Here is a 16923-nt window from a genome sequence, read left to right as displayed (position 1 = left end):
AGTTCAAGTTAGGGCTTCACAACAGAGGAGCATTCCATGCCAAGGAATGGAAAAAGAAGTCTTTGGTGAGTCTCCAGGGCAGGGATGTGGGAGTATGGAGTCCACCGTACTGTCTGCCTCAGGATATACCAAGATTGACACACCTGTGGTCCTGCATGGTACCTCCTGGAGTGTGGGAGCTGACCCTTTCCCTGCCTCCGAGCCTTTTGCTGCTGGCAATGGAGCCTTGCCTGCTTCATGTAAAGAAATGTGTTCACTGGACAGGTGAGGTGACTCAGTGGAGAAGGGCACCTCTGCCAGGCCTGATGGGTTGAGGGAACGCACTTCTGAGCTTGTGACTCTCCACCTTCATTGTGATTACTTCATCTTTGACTCATTGTGATTACTTCATCTTTGACTCACGGTGCAAACTCGGAGAACACCATGTTGTCAGCTAAGTTAAAAGCCTTAGAAAAATGGAGCTGAGTATTTATTGCCAACTTGGGTTCTGTCCTCTGAGAGTTAGGGCAGCTTTAAAGGGACAGAGTCTTGGTCCCCCAGGTGTTCATTTGGGAATCAGCAAGTCACATGGCACTGCTCAGAAACTGACTTTAGCTCTGGTCTTCTGGGGTGGTGAGACTTTCACTTACATCACACATTCCTTGATGGCCCTATCTTCCAGGCCAAGGTGTCAGGGCTTACTATGGGCTGTATTGTCCCCAGAGCCCCTAAAGGGACCAGGGGCTAGCCCCTCTGTTTGCTGAACTAATAGGGATGGTAAAGGATTGTGCACAGGGCCACAATACCACAATATTTGTTGTGGGTGTCCCATAAGTAGACAATTCCTGTCGAATGCTGGTGAGTAAAGCTGGCCTCATTCTGCTGTGGGATACAGGAGCTTTCTGTGTTTTCTGTGTGACCTGCTAAGGAGCCCAAGTATGCAAAACAAAGCAGTGCTCAAACTCACGTCTGAACCCTTTGCTCTGGAAAGGGCATTAGTCTTCGTAACATACAAAGCTCTGATTGGTGGGTCCATAACCTATTGAACTTCAGTCTGAGGGTGACAGCCCAGAGTGTATCTTCAGTGACCCCTCCCACCCCGACATCCTTTGTGCTTATTCCTGATGCTTTAATCCACTGTGTCACCCATCGGGACACTCACATCCTTTTCTTTGCTTTTTTTCAGAGCCTCAAGTCAGATGAAGATGCTGAGAGTGCTAAAGAACCTCAGAACGAATTATTTGAAGCACAAGGTAACCTATGGCTTCCTAGTTCATACTGTATCTGATTAGAGCTCTGAGAGCCGTTGCTGGGCAGGGCAGTGTCTTGGGAACTACATGTTTTGTGTGTGTGATCCTCATAGGTTCCTTCTACAGAAGTGGTTAGAATGTTGGTGTCACAGGCATGAGACAGTCACTTGATCTTCGGTTTTCTCCAAGACCAGTTCCTGAGATAGAGGCGTCTGGCTGAGGTTGCAGGGTTCTGCTGCTCTGATTCATGGCACTGCCCAGGTTTCGGGTATTGCCCAGGAGTCTTGGACTGAAGGGCTTTGACTTACTTGTGTGCATTCTCTCAAGCTGTGAAGGGGTAGCCTCAAGCCTACCTGTGTTTGAGTTATCCCCCAGCAGAGAGTAGCGTGTGGTTCTGCTCCTGAAGGCCCTCAAACAGCAACCAGATTCCCACAACTGGAGCAAATCAGTGCATCAGCATCAGGAGAGTGTGGCTGGTCCAGGGGCTCTTGGCCATCAGAACTGCTTGGTCTGTGTGTGATACTGAGCTCCAAACAGCCACTGGGTGCATAGGCATGAGCCGGATGTGGGATGGCAGTTGTATTACATGTCCCTGGGGCTGTAGAAATTCACAAGAAGTTTTTCATAGTAGTAGTAGTGTCCTAAGAGAGAGTACAGAGACTTTGTAGGGAAGTGACTCTTTCAAACTCGTATTTGCCTATGCTGCTTCTGTGATGAGAGGTAAAGAAATAATGCTTACATGTTGGGGTTGGCTCAGTGAGTAGAGTGCCTAGCTTATAGCCAGAGGACCTGAATTCAGATTCTCAGCACTAACATAAAAAGTGCATTTTGTCAGAGCACCTCTGTAATTCTAGCATGGGTGAGGCAGAAAGAGTGGGTTCCCTAGAGCTTGCTGACTACCTAGTCTTACCCAGTCAGTATGCTCCAGGCTCATTGAGAGACTGTCCTGGAGAATAATGTGGTAAGTAACTAACACACTTGACATCTCCACACATGTATGTGTACCAGCAAACACATGTACACTGACAGGTACACATGAACATGTGTGTATGAGTGTATGTGCACACACCCACACAGAAAGAAAAGTTGAATCCTGGAATTTAACTGGGGAGATGAGATCAAGGCCAATGGCAAACAATTCCAAAGCAAGAAAAAAAAATGTAGGGCTCTGGAGAGATGGCTCAGCAGTTAAGAGCACTGGCTGCTCTTACAGAAAACCCAGGTTAAAGTCCCAGCACCCACATGGCAGCTCCCAACTGTCTGTAACTCCCTCATACAGACATACATGCAGGTAAAACAGCAACGCATTTGAAATAAATCATTAAAAGACAATGTATAAGCCGGGCGGTGGTGGCGCACACCTTTAATCCCAGCACTCGGGAGGCAGAGGCAGGCGGATCTTTGTGTGTTCGAGGCCAGGCTGGACCGATAGCCTCCGAAACAATACAGAGAAACCCTGTCTCGTAAAAAAAAAAAAAAAGACAATGTGTAATTGTCAACATCAGTGATGCCACAGAAGTGATAAAAGGAGCTTGCCAGCATGAGGGTGACATCTGTTCCTGGCCACTGTGCAAGCCCTGAGGAGCTGGCCAAGGACCTGCCTAGGCTTTTCTGAGCCTTTCACCAGGCTGAAAGCAGTCTGAGCACCTCTCGCTTTGTGCAACCAAGGTGCCTGCAGAGGTTTCTGGTGAGCTTAGGAATAGGAGTGAAGATCACACCAGGCCTCAATGGCCAGGGCAGCCAAAAGCTTCATGCCACTGCTGCAGAGCTTCTCATGGCGTACTCATGAAGAGCTGAAGAAGGTGGCTAGCATGGCTCCGTATTGTGGCATCCGGGGCCTCTGCCGAGACGCAGGAAGGCCAATCCTGAATCGTGAGCCGATGTGAGCTGGCTCACACCTCAGGGCTGAGGCTCACATGTGGACTGCCTTTTTGAAGGTCCTAGGCATGGCTGGGCTTCCTCATAGCATCATGGCTCATGTCTCCCCACACAAGGTCTGGCCAGCTGGTCCTCCATCCTTTGTGTTACAGGAGCCTAGCCTACAATCATACGGCATGACTTCTTCTGTGTTCTGTTGGTGAAAGCTGTCTCCAGGCTTCAGACCCCTGGGTACTGATGGAAGAAGAGTCAGAATTTGGAGTCAGGATTTTAAACTGACTCATGGGGAAAGCCAAAAAGATGGGGGCAGTCATTTCAGAAGCGGGGAGGAGTGAGAACGTGAACACGGCACCTGCCTCAGTAAGCAAGTGGGGAGCACACCGTGAGGCCCTTTAAAGCCAGACCCGTGAGACCCCAGGGCAGCAGGAAGCTGTTGCAGGGCAATGTTGAAAGGAACTTGTATGTTAGGCTGCAGTGACCAGGGAGGAGGGGTCTGAAGCCATTTGAAGAGATTGACTACTCTTCTTGCTGCAGAGTGCCCAACCCCAAGCCACCTGTAAGGAACTGGGAGGTGCCTAGTGGATGCATGTGTGGAGCTGGTCTATCCTGTAGGAAAAGACACTAGACCACCTGTGAATACACAAAACTTCTAGCTCTGACTACCCATGGGCCATGGACAGAGTCTAGGCCTCATTAACCTGCACACAGCAAGTTCCCCAGCTTGGGCAGAGTGCCCTGTGATCTATGTCTTGGGTCAGGCTGCACTGGCCACAATCCCTTTGGCCTGCTTTCCACTACCCAGCCCATGGTGTCATTTGGGAGTACTCGGCCTGGCTCTTTTTGGAAGACAGTAGTTTAATGTTAGTTGTTGAGTTATGAAAGTAACTAATGCCAGTAAGGCTAAGTATTCCATTTGGTTTCTTTATTATGGGTGTATTAGTGTTTAACTGTGACCTTCCCTTGCTTCAGGCCAGCTTCGGTCCTGGGGTTGTGATGTCTTTGGGACACCTAGGAAATCCTGTAGCCCCTCCTTCAACACTCCTGAGAACCAGGTCCAGAGCATCTGGCATGAGCTGGGGGTTGGCAGCAGTGGTCACCTGAATGAGCAGGAACTGGCTGTGGTCTGCCGAAGCATCGGGCTCCATGGGCTTGAGAAACAGGTGACTTGGTATTTGTAGTGGTCACATTTAGTGCTGAGTCTGGCAAACCAGTTCACCTTCATACAGCTGTTTTCTTCTGCACTTTGTAGTCTCAGATCTTTTGATGGCTCCCAGGGCTGTTGGCCAAAGCTTTGAGAGAACTTGGAGAGTCCATCTTCATGCACACAGTCCATCCTCACAAATTTATGGCTCTCCTCAAGGGTCTCAGCTGCTTCTAAAACCTTGACTCTGAGCCCTCCTTCTGCCCAGCCCAATGCAGCACCTTTGAGCCTGGCCACACCCCAGGTGTGTGTCATTCTCTGGGAAGCCTTGGACAGGAAGTTGGCTGTGATGATAGCATAGGTCCTTCCTGTTATTGTTCCTGCCCTGTATCCCTGATGGAACATGAACTGTAAGGCTGAGGCTGGGTTTCCAGAAAGTTCCTATCCCCAGTGGACACAAGTTATCTATAGTTAGGATGTTCAGATGCTGCCCACCCGTACCCGTCAAAGCCATGTAGGATTCAAACCAGCTGACAGTTTAATTTTTGGATAAGCCAAGGGCCCTTGTTGGCAGCTAGAGGGACAGAGCAAGGTGACTCTCCAGGCCTGAAGGGTGGTGGCTTTTGTCTAGGAACTTGAAGAACTGTTCAGCAAACTGGATCAAGATGGCGATGGCAGAGTGAGTCTTGAAGAGTTTCAGCTTGGTCTGTTTGGTCATGAGCTTCCTTCGCTTCCAGAATCTTCCAGTCTCGTCAAACCAAACCGGCCTTGGTCTCATTATCAGGTAAAATGGGAGAATTACATGTCTAACACCAGCAGTACTTGGTTTTGCTTCTTGACCGATGAGGGTGCCGGCTGATGTTCGGCCAGTGTCACGGCACTCAGCCCAGCAGCCAGATAGACGTGCTAACACACCTGTGCGTGTACAACACTCTGTGGACCTTACACTCATCTGGTGGTGGGAATTCCTGATGGTACGTTACTTACTTTCTCTGACTCTAAACACCTACGTCAGGAGTTTCCAGGGAATAATGCAGTGTGGAGAACATGGCAGTTCTCAGCAAGTCCCCTCAGGTATGCGGTTGAGAGATGTGTTTCAGTGAGACAACTGTCCCTGTCCTGTTACACACTAAGGGTGAATTGTAGAGTAGTGTAGCTTGTCTGGGATTCCCTCCCCACATGGACTGGGTGTTTTCTGACCTGAAGTCCTGAATTTTATTTTGTATAAGCCACTTCACTTCACTCAGAGACTGCTGGTCCAGCACTTGTTTCATTAGCACCAAGACATAGTATAGACTAGCTCTGGAGGACAGCACTGGTGTGGGCAGGCGCATTTGAGAATCTAAGTTTTTAACTAAAGCCACTGGCAATCAGCAAACTCAGAGCGAGCACTGCGAGATGGTGTCAGCCCTTCAAGGTGGAAATACTGATCAGTGGTGGAGTTCTTGCCCACCATGTGTCATCTCTACACCATGTTAGTAACACACATGAACACAGACAAATCAAGTCTGAAGCCCGAAGATGAACTCCCCCCCCCAGTCTTCCTCAGTGTTGGTTCAGCTGGACACCCCCTCTGAGTGAGGCCGTATGTTTCCTGTGCTTTGATACCACTAGCAACTGTTATCAAATGAACTCTCAGAGTCTGAACCATCTTCTAGAAGGCCCAGCAACTACCTATACACCCTAGGCTAGCATATAAGGAGTACTGCAGGTCCCATGTGCTTCCCAGAAGTTGCTTCTTCACCTGGCAGCCTTACTGATGACAGAGGTCATGGTCTAGAATGTGCTAGAAGTTGCAGCTCCTCTCTGTACACCTTCCTTCCTTTCCTTTCCAGCACGCGGTGAACTTCTCCCGTGCTCCTGGCAGTATGGGTATTGAACCAGCCCCCACCTTGTTTCCTCTGCTCACAAACTCCCTGCTTACCAGAATACAACACAGGCATACAGCTGCATGCGTCCATACAGCCCATACACACTGTACTGTGCTCACTATGCACACATCATCTGGACATGCACAGTTCACTGAGAACACGCACATCCGCCATGCATGCATTCCTGCTGTAGACTGGCACCTCTGTTTAATGTGTGTATCTGCTGTGTGTTCACTCTGTAAATGCTCACCAGCCGTACACACGTATGTTCACTGTACACCTATAACAACTTGTACACACATTTTCTGTGTGTGTGCACACATCTATACATCTGAGCTTCCTGCAGACACATGTGAGCCCACTCTATGTGTGAATGTGCTATAGAACTGTGCGTCCACTGTACCTGCTCATCTACTGTATGGAGTTGTATTTAGGCTTTGTACATGTCTCACCTGGTATAGAGACACTCAGTCCACCATACCAACACATCCACTGTATGTGTGAACCTGCTCTTAGACAAATGTACATCTATGATTCATACATACTCAACTGTAGATGAGTGATCAGTCAGTCTGTCTCTGCACCACCTACTTTTTGTTTGTTTTTTGAGACAGGGTTTCTCTGTGTAACAGCTCTGACTGCCCTGGAACTAGTGCTGTAGACCAGGCTGGCATCGAATTCACAGAGATCCGCCTGCCTCTGCCTCCTGAGTGCTGGGATTAAAGGCGTGCACCACCACTGTCTGGCTGCACCACCTGCTAATAACTTGTGTACATTCAGTATATGTATGTATCTACCATTAACTCCACATCTTCTGTATGTACACATCTGCTTAAGACATGCACAGGTTCTATATATGCATACCCATTGTAGATGCATGCTCAGGTTCTGTATGTGCATCCAATGTAGACATGTGCACATCCACTGTTCTTACAGTGTGTACAAACACACCTTACTATATACATCCCTATTATAAGCAGGCTCTGTACATACACACACTCTGTAAACAGTTGCTCATTCACTGTTTATGTGCACCTACAGATCTTCTGTAAGTGCTTGTCAAATATAGATTTGTACCTGTTATAGACACATCCACAATCACAGTAGATATCTATCTACTGGATGCATAAACCCACTGTGTGTTTACATATGTGACGCACATTATGCCTACTCATAATATATATACAAATATGTATACACATTAACATGAGCCATTAATAACAATAATATGAGCCATTGTACATAGTCCATAAGTGCATGCACACTGTGTTCTAGCATATTATGGCATGTGCTGCCAAGATGGAAAGAGGACAGATTCTGACTCTAGTCTGTAGTATACCGAATTCTTGCCCTTCTGATGTCTCTTATTTTAGAATGCCTGCCTTCTACTTTAGGCAGCATTCAGGACTCCAAGGACTTCAGTAAGTGACCTGCATGAATGCTAAGTTGAAACTGCCATGTCCTGTGTGGGCTCTGCTAGCTTTATGTGGCTGTGCCAGCCCCAGGAAGACAAGCTCCAGAGAGATTAGTGTCAGTCCTGCCCTTCTGCTAGAGCCGGAGGAGGGACCAGCAGTTCCTTGGTGCATTTGGGTAGTGAGGCTTATGCACAGGTGGCCATCACTAGATGTGGTAGAGATGTTCTCTCCCTCTGTAAAAGGGCAAGATGTCTGCCGTGCAGGATTGTAAGACAGCCCCACAGCCCAGGAAAAACTCTCTCCCTGTGCATGCTGTAGAGGTAGGGCCAGTTGAAAAGCAGGCATATGGACAAATGGGGGACTGGAGCTGCAGGCGGCAAGAGAACCACCAGCAAGCCTTTCCTGGAGCTGCACACGGATGAAGCTTTTTCAGGCTGGTCTGGTGGCGGCGGGGTGTTGTCAAATTAAGTTCAAGAAAAGGACAAACCAAGATGGGGTGAGGACAGACTGGCAAGTGTTGGAGAAAGTATTTCTGCACAGGAATGTATAAAGAGAAAGGAGACCTAGGAACTGGAGAGGCGGCTTGGAGAGTACACAGCAGCCCATCTATATCATGCCGATACAGGGTGTGGTTCTGGGTGCAGTGAGGGCCTGGGGTTCCAGCTCTTGTATAAAGGAAGCACTGCCTACCTCAGTCCCAAGGTTCCTTACAGCTGAGACTTGTAGGGAAGACCCCAGGTGGGACAGGAGAGGGTGGGAAATCATTCTCGCTCTTGTGTTCAGGTAGTAGAGAAGCCTCACAGGCAGTTTTCCCTCTGGGAGATTTCCTTACTGTCCCATAAACCTCCCTAGTACTGTTTAGCACTGGGCTGTGGCGCTCAGAGTTCTGGGAAATGTGGGGTTCTGCTTGGGCTATCCTGCCCTTTGTTCTTGAGCCTGTCTGTCATTTCCTTTCTCAGCCTGGCTTTTCCTAGTACATGCACTTTCTTAACATAGGGCGAAATGGCCAGATCCCTTTGTGGGTCTTCTTTACATGATGATGTGTTGGCCAGAGCTGACTCAGGCCTAACAGGTGTGAGGGCCATGATCCATAAGAGCAAGTGTCCAGGGATCCTTGCAAGACTGGGTGCAGTCTCACTTCTGTCCCCTGCAGAACCAATGGGATCCCAGGTAAATTCTGGACTGTGTCATGCTTCTTCCTGAGGGAAGGGGGCTTGGATCATCGCAGGTATGTGTTCTCTTGTTTTAAGCCTGGATGAGAAGGCAAAATACCAAACACAGGCTTACAAGGTGAGACGTGTGTTAGAAGGTAGATACTACAGCCTCAAGACACCTGAATGCTCAGGGCATCTTCCTTCCTGATGTGCAGGAGGAGAACGGCTGCCACACAACCACGACCTCGTCCCTCGTGTCCGTGTGCTCAGGCCTGCGCCTGTTCTCCAGTGTCGATGATGGCAGTGGTTTTGCCTTCCCAGAGCAAGTCATCTCCACATGGGCCCAGGAGGGGATTCAGAACGGCAGGGAGATCTTGCAGGTTTGGAACTCACTGCTTTGTGGCTGCCCTGTTGGGTGGGGCCTGAGACACTGTGGGGCTGAGCAGGGGACATGAGAGGCCATGTGTCCACTGAGGGTAAATGCAGCAGAGCATGTGCTGTGTGCTGATGAGCCCCCACCCCGTGCAGGGGAACCCCAAAAGGAACGTTTTTCCATCAAGTTTTGCAATTAAAATGTAGGAAATTTTAATTTGGGAACTTTATGGAGAAAACAGTCTGGAACTGTGCATTCCAAGATAAGTTCCAGTGTCATACACAACAGCCCCGATTGTCACCCAGAAGAAGGAAGTCACGCCAGGCAGTGGTGGCGCACGCCTTTAATCCCAGCTCTCGGGAGATAGAGGCAGGAGGATCTCTGTGAGTTCCAGGCCAGCCTGGTCTACAAGAGCTAGTTCCAGGACAGGCTCCAGAGCTACACAGAGAAACCTTATTTCGAAAAACCAAGGAAAAAAAGAAGGAAGTCATGCAGCTTCATTGTGCTAAGAGGACCTTTAGTTAACACTGTCAGTCAGCCTTGATGAGGCCACAGTGAACCAGAGTGCCTCACTGAGCAGAGGTGGTGGGCTTCACACAGATGGGCTCAATCTTGCTCTATAGGTTTGATTGAGTCACATTTGTTGTTTATATAGAGTTCTGCCCCGGGGCAGTTGAGTCAGGCTCGATGAGGTTGGCAGGGGCAGGGGTGAAGTATTACAGACTAGATTTAGCTTCCTTTCCAAATTTTCCTTTCCATTGTTTGAAAACAAATCACAATTTGGATTAAGATGATAGCTCAGTGATTAAAAGTGCCTATTGCTCTTGCAGAGGACCCAAATTCAGTCCCCAGCACCCATGTCAAGTGCCTGTAATTGCAACTCTACGGGATCTCATGTCTCTGGTCTCCACTGGCACCCCACTCAGGTGTACACACACAGACACACATACATACACATAATTAAAATTCTAATATAGTAATTTTTAGTCACAGCTTGGCCTGGGGAAATGACTCAGTTGGCAAATTACTTGCTACAAATGCATGAAAGGCTGAGTGTTTGCGATCCCAGCCCTGATAAGGCAGAGACAAGACTGGGTTTTGGCTCAGTGCCTTCCAGCTTAACCTACTTTGGCAGAAAACACCCTGTTTCAAAGTAACAAAAGCGAAAGAAAGAAAGAAGGAAGGAAGGAAGGAGGGAGGGAGGGAGGGAGGGAGGGAGGGAAGGAAGGAAGGAAGGAAGGAAGGAAGGAAGGAAGGAAGGAAGGAAGGAAGGAAGAAAAATCTAGATGGATGGCATCTGAGGAAGAACTCAACTGGCTTCCTTTTGAATGTTTGCGCACATGAACCTGTGTGCCATGAGCCTGTTGTGGGGTTTTTCCTTTTGAATGCATGCGCACATGAACCTGTGTGCCGTGAGCCTATTGTGGGTTTTTCCTTTTGAATGTATGTGCACATGAACCTGTGTGCCGTGAGCCTATTGTGGACTTTTCCCAGCACAGTAAAGTGAGTGTGTTTATATATTCTAGTTTATTTTTTCGGCATTGGTATCATAGTGTACCACTAAACTATGCAGCCCTTCCTTGCTGTTGCTATTGCTATTGGACAGGTAGGTTTTTCCTCAGCATATATAAGGTATCAGCTTCACTGTGCTTATGGTCATGTTGCTCTGTGTAGTTGATTCCTGCCTGTATATTTTACCTTTTGAAAAAGTTTCTGCTCTGAGTTCTAGGAATGGAAGCATGAGCCAGCTTTATTCTTTTTTTTTGTTTTTGTTTTTTTTTTTTACGTGCATGTGTGTGTGGACATGTGTGGAGGTCAGAGGACAACCTCAGGTGTAGTCCTTGCCTTCTGTTTTGTTTGAGACCAGCTCTGTTGTCTATCAGTGCATATGCCAGGCTAACTGACTTGTGAGGTTCCAAGGATCCTCCTGCCTGTCTTTCATCTTACCGTGAGAGTGCTGACATTACAGATGGGCGCTATGGCACCAAGCTTTACCTGTGTTCTAGGTATTCAAACTCAGGTTCCCACATGGGGCATCCACAGGCTTACAAAAGTATGTAAAACTCTTGGTCTCAGAGGGGAATGGACCCCGTTCCTCAGTTCTCCTTTCAGTTCATGTGATGTGCTGAGATGAGGTGCTCCTTACTGCATCTTGTATACATTGTTTAGGTAGAAGAATTCTGTCCATCTTGTGCTGTACCCAGCAATGAGAAGGTGTCTTAGGAACCACAGCATGATGGGGAAGCCCACTGTTGAGAGCCCAGCTGAACTACTGGGATTGAGAAGGAGCACCCCAAGAACCAGAGATACTTGTAGACAGTACAGGGGTGGGTGCTGGCTATAGTCACCACTGTAGGTAAGGGCCCCTGAGCTGCCACAGAGCAAGAGAGTACTTTTGGAGAAGTCCCTCACTCCCCTTTGTCCCATGGGGCTTGCTGATTCTAGAGCCTGGACTTCAGTGTGGATGAGAAGGTGAACCTCTTGGAGCTGACCTGGGCCCTCGACAATGAACTCCTAACAGTTGATGGTGTCATCCAGCAGGCAGCCCTGGCCTGCTACCGCCAGGAACTGAACTACCACCAGTAAGAGCCCACGAGGGAATGGGGATAGGGTCCCGCTGGTCTGGTCCACATCCTGGGAACTTCAGGTCGTACCTCCCCTGCCTCATCTGAGTTTCCCCTGGTGACTCCCAGGCTGCCTCTTCCCTGCTCTCCTACCTTTGCAACCAGAGCTCACATGCACAGAGCAGAGGAGGCCTGAGGACCCACAGCTAGTCACTGCTGCTACTGCTTGTATTATGTGTCCTCAAGCACAGGCTATGGTTAGAAATCCATATGTCCAGGACCTCATTCAGCCACTTTCAGGGTGTTTAAAGATTTGATCTTGACTGTCATCCTGATTCTGGGGCTCACTGTTGTGGAGGCAGAACACCTGTGGTTTGAGAGGGACCTGCTTCTGAGAACAGCCAAGGGATCCCTGGCTACAGCTAGCACCAGGAAAAGGAAGTCCATGCTTAACTTCCTAATGGCTGGAATGTGGTTTAGCTTACTATTGAGGAAGTTTATTTGGCCTTTCTTAACACATACGCTGGCAAAATGGCCCCAACAATTGCAGAGTGCCCCAGAAGGTGGTTGTAGGGCAGGGAGGTCACACCAGGCTGTGAGGCCCAGGTAAGTCTGTCAGGCTGACAGCAGTGTCCCGTCTGTCCTTCCCATGGCAGAGGACAAGTGGAGCAGCTGATGCATGAACGGGACAAGGCGAGGCAGGACCTGGAGAAAGCTGAGAAGAGGAACCTGGACTTTGTGAGAGAGATGGATGACTGCCACTCTGCCCTGGAACAGCTCACGGAAAAGAAAATCAAGTAGGTCCTGGGCTCACAGCTATAGTTCCCAGTCTGCCACAGCAGTGACCACCCTAGTCGGGCCAGGGATGCTGCCTGCTCCCGTGATCTTGCCGCTTTGCTGGAACCAGTGGAAATTGGGACAACTTTTGAAACCACCTTTTTTTTTTAAAGCAAGGGTTGCATCTGACAAGCAGTGTCCTACTTTATGTGATGTGGGTACAGTGACCCTGGTGTCTCCTGTGTGCATGTGACCATGAGGAAAACCCTAGCTCTGTCCATGGATTTATCAGGCTCTGTCTTAACTCGAGTTGCCTGTATTTCAAGATGGTGAGATTTGGAGGAAACAGCACCTGGATTGATCCGTAGGGGTCAGTGAGAGAAGGTGGCTGGTGGGCCAAAATCAAAAACACAAAGTTACCTCTTGGGTTTATTAACCAGACATTGGAGGAAACGCCTGGCGTGAAGATTACTAGGGCTACAGAATGGAAGGAGCATCTCTAGCTCCTTAGGTCCTGGCCTGCCTCAGCTACATGGTCATCTGCCTGATGCTTTAAATCACCCAGCTCTGTGTTATGATTTGGGCCAGAGAGCACTGCGGGTTGTTTTCCTTTTCTCCATCTTGGGTTGGGCACCTGGCTGAGAAAGGCCTGCCCCAGGCTAGAGTTCCAATCCTGCTGTGCCTAAATCCTTCATTCAACTCCTCCGCTGTGGGCCAGCATCTTTGTGCATAGCATTGAGTATACCACTTGTCTCAGTGTGGTCTGCACTGCCTGAGGGATGGAATGGGTGTCCACCTGCTGAGGACTCTGTGTATCCTGTCTTGTGTCCTGCTGAGGAGTCTGTGTATCCTGTCATGTGTCCTGCTGAGGAGTCTGTGTATCCTGTCATGTGTCCTATGGCATTTGAAGACCTTGCTTCTTCACAGCGTGACACCTTGGAGTCACATATCTCCCGAGTGTTACTCAAGATCTTGAAGAAGCCTCCCACAAAGGCTTGATGGGAGTTCAGGGGATTTTACCAGGATTTTCATCCTCCTTTACTTGCCTTGTTTGCAGCTTTAGTGTCTGAGTCCATCTGGCCAGGGATCTATTAGATCATCATGGACCTAGAGACAAGGGATGAACAGCATATGGTCAGATTGGAACCACAGCGGCCTAGACAGCACCTTGTGTAGCTGAGGGCAGCTGGTGTTGGGTGTACCATAGGCTCTGCAGGGTGATCCCCATGCTACTAGACCTCAGCTGCAAGTCCCTTCCTTCTATCAGTTTGATTGTATTCTGCTAATGCTGGGTTTAAACAAAAAGCCCATTACTTCCTTCACTAGAGGTATCCTGGCACTTTTGCAGAGCAACCCAAAATCAGAGGTTAAGGAAGGAGATGATGGACTCTCAGGCTGTTATGGTCCTGTCTGTGTCAATGCTGCCTCACCTAACCCCCAACACCCATCTTAATCCCATTTTAGGCAGAGAAATGGAGAGTCAGGCAAGCTCATGACTTGCCCACAATTACTCATGGGTGTATGCAGTGGAAACTCAAGTCTTCTCTGCCAGGTCTTACACCGTGGTCTCATGCATACTAAGCCAGTGCTGTAATACAGAGATACATCCCAGCCCTTTCTTCTTCTGTCTTCCTTCCTTCCTTCCTTCCTTCCTTCCTTCCTTCCTTCCTTCCTTCCTTCCTCCCTTTCTTTCCTTTTGTTTAATTTTTCAAGACAGGGTTCTCTGTGTAGCTTAGAAGCCTGTCCTGGAACTAGTTTTGTAGACAAGGCTGGCCTCAAACTCACAGAGATCCACCTACCTCTGCCTCCCGAGTGCTGGGATTAAAGGCATGCACCACCACTCAGCTTCCCAGCCCTTCTTACTTCATTTTAAGACAGTCTTACTAAACTTCCCAGCCGAACTCCCACTTGGAATCTTCCTATCTTGGTCTCCTGAGTAGCTATGGTTATAAATATTATCCTGGGCCAATGTGCCTGGCCAGTCCTGCAGTATTTCAAAGATAGTCTGTTTCTTCTGAGAAGCACCAGTCGAAGTGGAGCCTGCACACTTTTTCAGGCAGGGTGGATTCTTAGGCCTCTCTGTGGTGATATCTTGCATATACAAGTAAAGTCTGGGGGCTGGAGAGATGGCTCAGAGGTTTAGAGCACTGACTGCTCTTCCAGAGGACCTGAGTTCAATTCCCAGTAACCACATGGTGGCTCACAACCATCTGTAATGAGATTTGGTGACCTCTTCTGGCATGCAGGCATACATGGAGGCAGGATGTTGTATTAATAATAAATAAATAAATCTTTAAAACAAGTAAAGTCTGTCCGAAGTTCAGAGAATGGAGCTTGCCACTAGCTAACCATAGAGATCTGGAGATCTCATGGAGTTTTAAATTGGTGTAAGTAATGAAAACCCAGAGTCAGATATAGAGGAAAATGCTGAGAGATCAGAGAGAAGGAGCAAGCCACTGCCACACCTTATCTCCTTAGCATCTCAGCAGACAAAAGGGTGAGTTCCTGTTTCTCCCTGCTTATATCCTGTTTCGGCCTACCTACCTCACTTCCTGTCTGTCTGTACAGACCTCCAGACCTCTATGGTTAGCTGGTGGCAAGCTTTATTCTCTGACCTTCAGACAGGCTTTATTTATTTTTTTGGTTTTGGTTTTTTTGTTTTTTTGTTTTTGTTTTTTTTTTGGTTTTTACGAGACAGGGTTTCTCTGTATTGTTTTGGAGGCGGTCGGTCCAGCCTGGCCTCGAACTCACAGAGATCCACCTGCCTCTGCCTCCCGAGTGCTGGGATTAAAGGCATGCGCCACCACCGCCCGGCCAGGCTTTATTTGTACAAGGAAGATATCACCACACCTCTCTGAGTCAGCTGTGACCTTTGATTCACTGTGAAGACTCACTATCTCCCCTTTCTCCATGACTTGTGCACTTGAGTTCCTATAGAACTGCTCTATGGAAGGGAGCTCTGCCCCCTTCCTGTAACCAGTGCTGCCCCACACTGGCCAGCTCTGGTATGACAGGGCTTGTGTCTATGCATGTGCCCTTCTTCTCTGAGGTCTGAGGGAAGGCTTTGTTCAAGTTGACATTATAGAGATGAGGATGTGAGCCTTGATTGCAGCTGTGTGTAAGAATGAGTGTGTGAATCCAGGTCTGTGGAGAGTTGTATGAGTGTGGATAAACAGGTGTGTGAGACTGTTGGCTATGTGTAGATCTGAGAAGAGACTTGGGTATGAGTGTGTCAGTGAGTATGGCTTCATGCTCACTTCCACCACCGATGTCTTGATAGGATGGTGGTAATTCTCAAAGAAGCTAGAAGTGAGGTGTCTACTTTTAAGTGTTTCCAGTCAAGCCTGAGCTGTTGCCTTATCATAGGAGCATGTGTATAAGACTGAAACCAATTACAGGAGACCCACTAAGCGGTGAAGTCAGGGCACATGCCCAGTCACCTCTTCCCTTGGCACAGGTCACGTTGGGTTATCACAGAAGGGTGTTTCCAATAGAAAGAATGTGTTGTGTTTCTGCTGTTGTGAGTAGTTGGTGACTGTTGGCTTCTCAGCCTCTGAATTCTTCCATGGTGCTCTGGCCCAGGCTAAATCATCTTCAAAGTGTTGATATTTGCTACTCTAAGAACCTCTTCTTATTTCCTTGTCTTCTCAGAACTGCTCATGAAGTCTGTTTTCAGAGTGAAGCTGTTGTTAGAGAGTAAAAAGGCTTTGGGTATAGTCCAAAGTTAGAGCGTTTACTTAGAAAAAAATGGCAGATGACTAAGACAGACAAGTAGTGCAGTCAGTTGAATGTCATTTTTCCCCTTTATGTGCCCAAAGGGTTGACACAACCATGACACTTTTACTTTACTCCCAAGTGTTGGGTTCAGAGTGCGTGGCAGGGCTTGCTCCTAGCTGCTCCATGTGTGATACTGAGACATTAATGCTTCCTCTCCAGATCTCTTCATGCTAGGGATATGGGGTACAGTCCTACCCTCAAGGACCACCCTCCTTAAACATGATGTTCCAAGTTGATTTTGAAAGCAAACTTATTTTGGATCCTAGTTTGAGATATAGAACTGATCTACCTGGTCAGCATGTGTATGTGTCTCTGTCTCTCTGTCTGTCTGTCTGTCTGTCTGTCTGCCTGTCTCTGTCTCTGTCCCTCCCTCCCTCCCTCCCTCCTTCTCTCTCTCTCTCTCTCTCTCTCTCTCTCTCTCTCTCTCTCTCTCTCTCTCCCCTCCCTCCCCCTGTGTGTGAGCCTTGCTCACCTGAAGTTTAGACTTGAAACTCCATGAGGCTGCGCTAGAGTGGAAAGACTAAGCTTGCCCCGACTTTCCCCACTGTTGGCAGCACTTGCAGAAGATGAGAGCAGAGTCTGAGGGAGAAGTGCCTGTACCCATTCCTCTGACCCCTGGGAAGTCACTGTCTACAGGCTTTGTGCAGCCTGGTTCCTAGAGAAGGAGGCTGGCTTTGATGTGCATCTGGCATCAAAGGCCTGTCACAGGGCTGCTGTGGGCCAGGGCTTCTGGGTGTGGTGTGG

General features: G+C 48.5%; 1 protein-coding gene across 2 annotated transcripts in view; it reads left to right on the top strand.

Moving 5' to 3' along the window:
- The window catches only part of Ninl (ninein like), a 73993-nt gene that overhangs the window by 32906 nt on the left and 24164 nt on the right, over positions 1-16923 (top strand). For both annotated transcript variants that reach the window (XM_013115160.3, XM_021228672.2), the window contains exons 5-10: positions 1166-1232; positions 4077-4267; positions 4880-5032; positions 8904-9068; positions 11507-11643; positions 12282-12422. In XM_013115160.3, the coding sequence (XP_012970614.1) occupies positions 1166-1232; positions 4077-4267; positions 4880-5032; positions 8904-9068; positions 11507-11643; positions 12282-12422 (854 nt within the window). The remainder of the gene's footprint in view (positions 1-1165; positions 1233-4076; positions 4268-4879; positions 5033-8903; positions 9069-11506; positions 11644-12281; positions 12423-16923) is intronic.

The sequence above is a fragment of the Mesocricetus auratus genome, unplaced genomic scaffold (assembly GCF_017639785.1).
Source record: "Mesocricetus auratus isolate SY011 unplaced genomic scaffold, BCM_Maur_2.0 Super-Scaffold_100004, whole genome shotgun sequence".
NCBI lineage: Eukaryota > Metazoa > Chordata > Mammalia > Rodentia > Cricetidae > Mesocricetus > Mesocricetus auratus.
The sequence above is the reverse complement of the archived record's forward strand: the minus strand, read 5'-3'. Positions and strand labels throughout refer to the sequence as shown.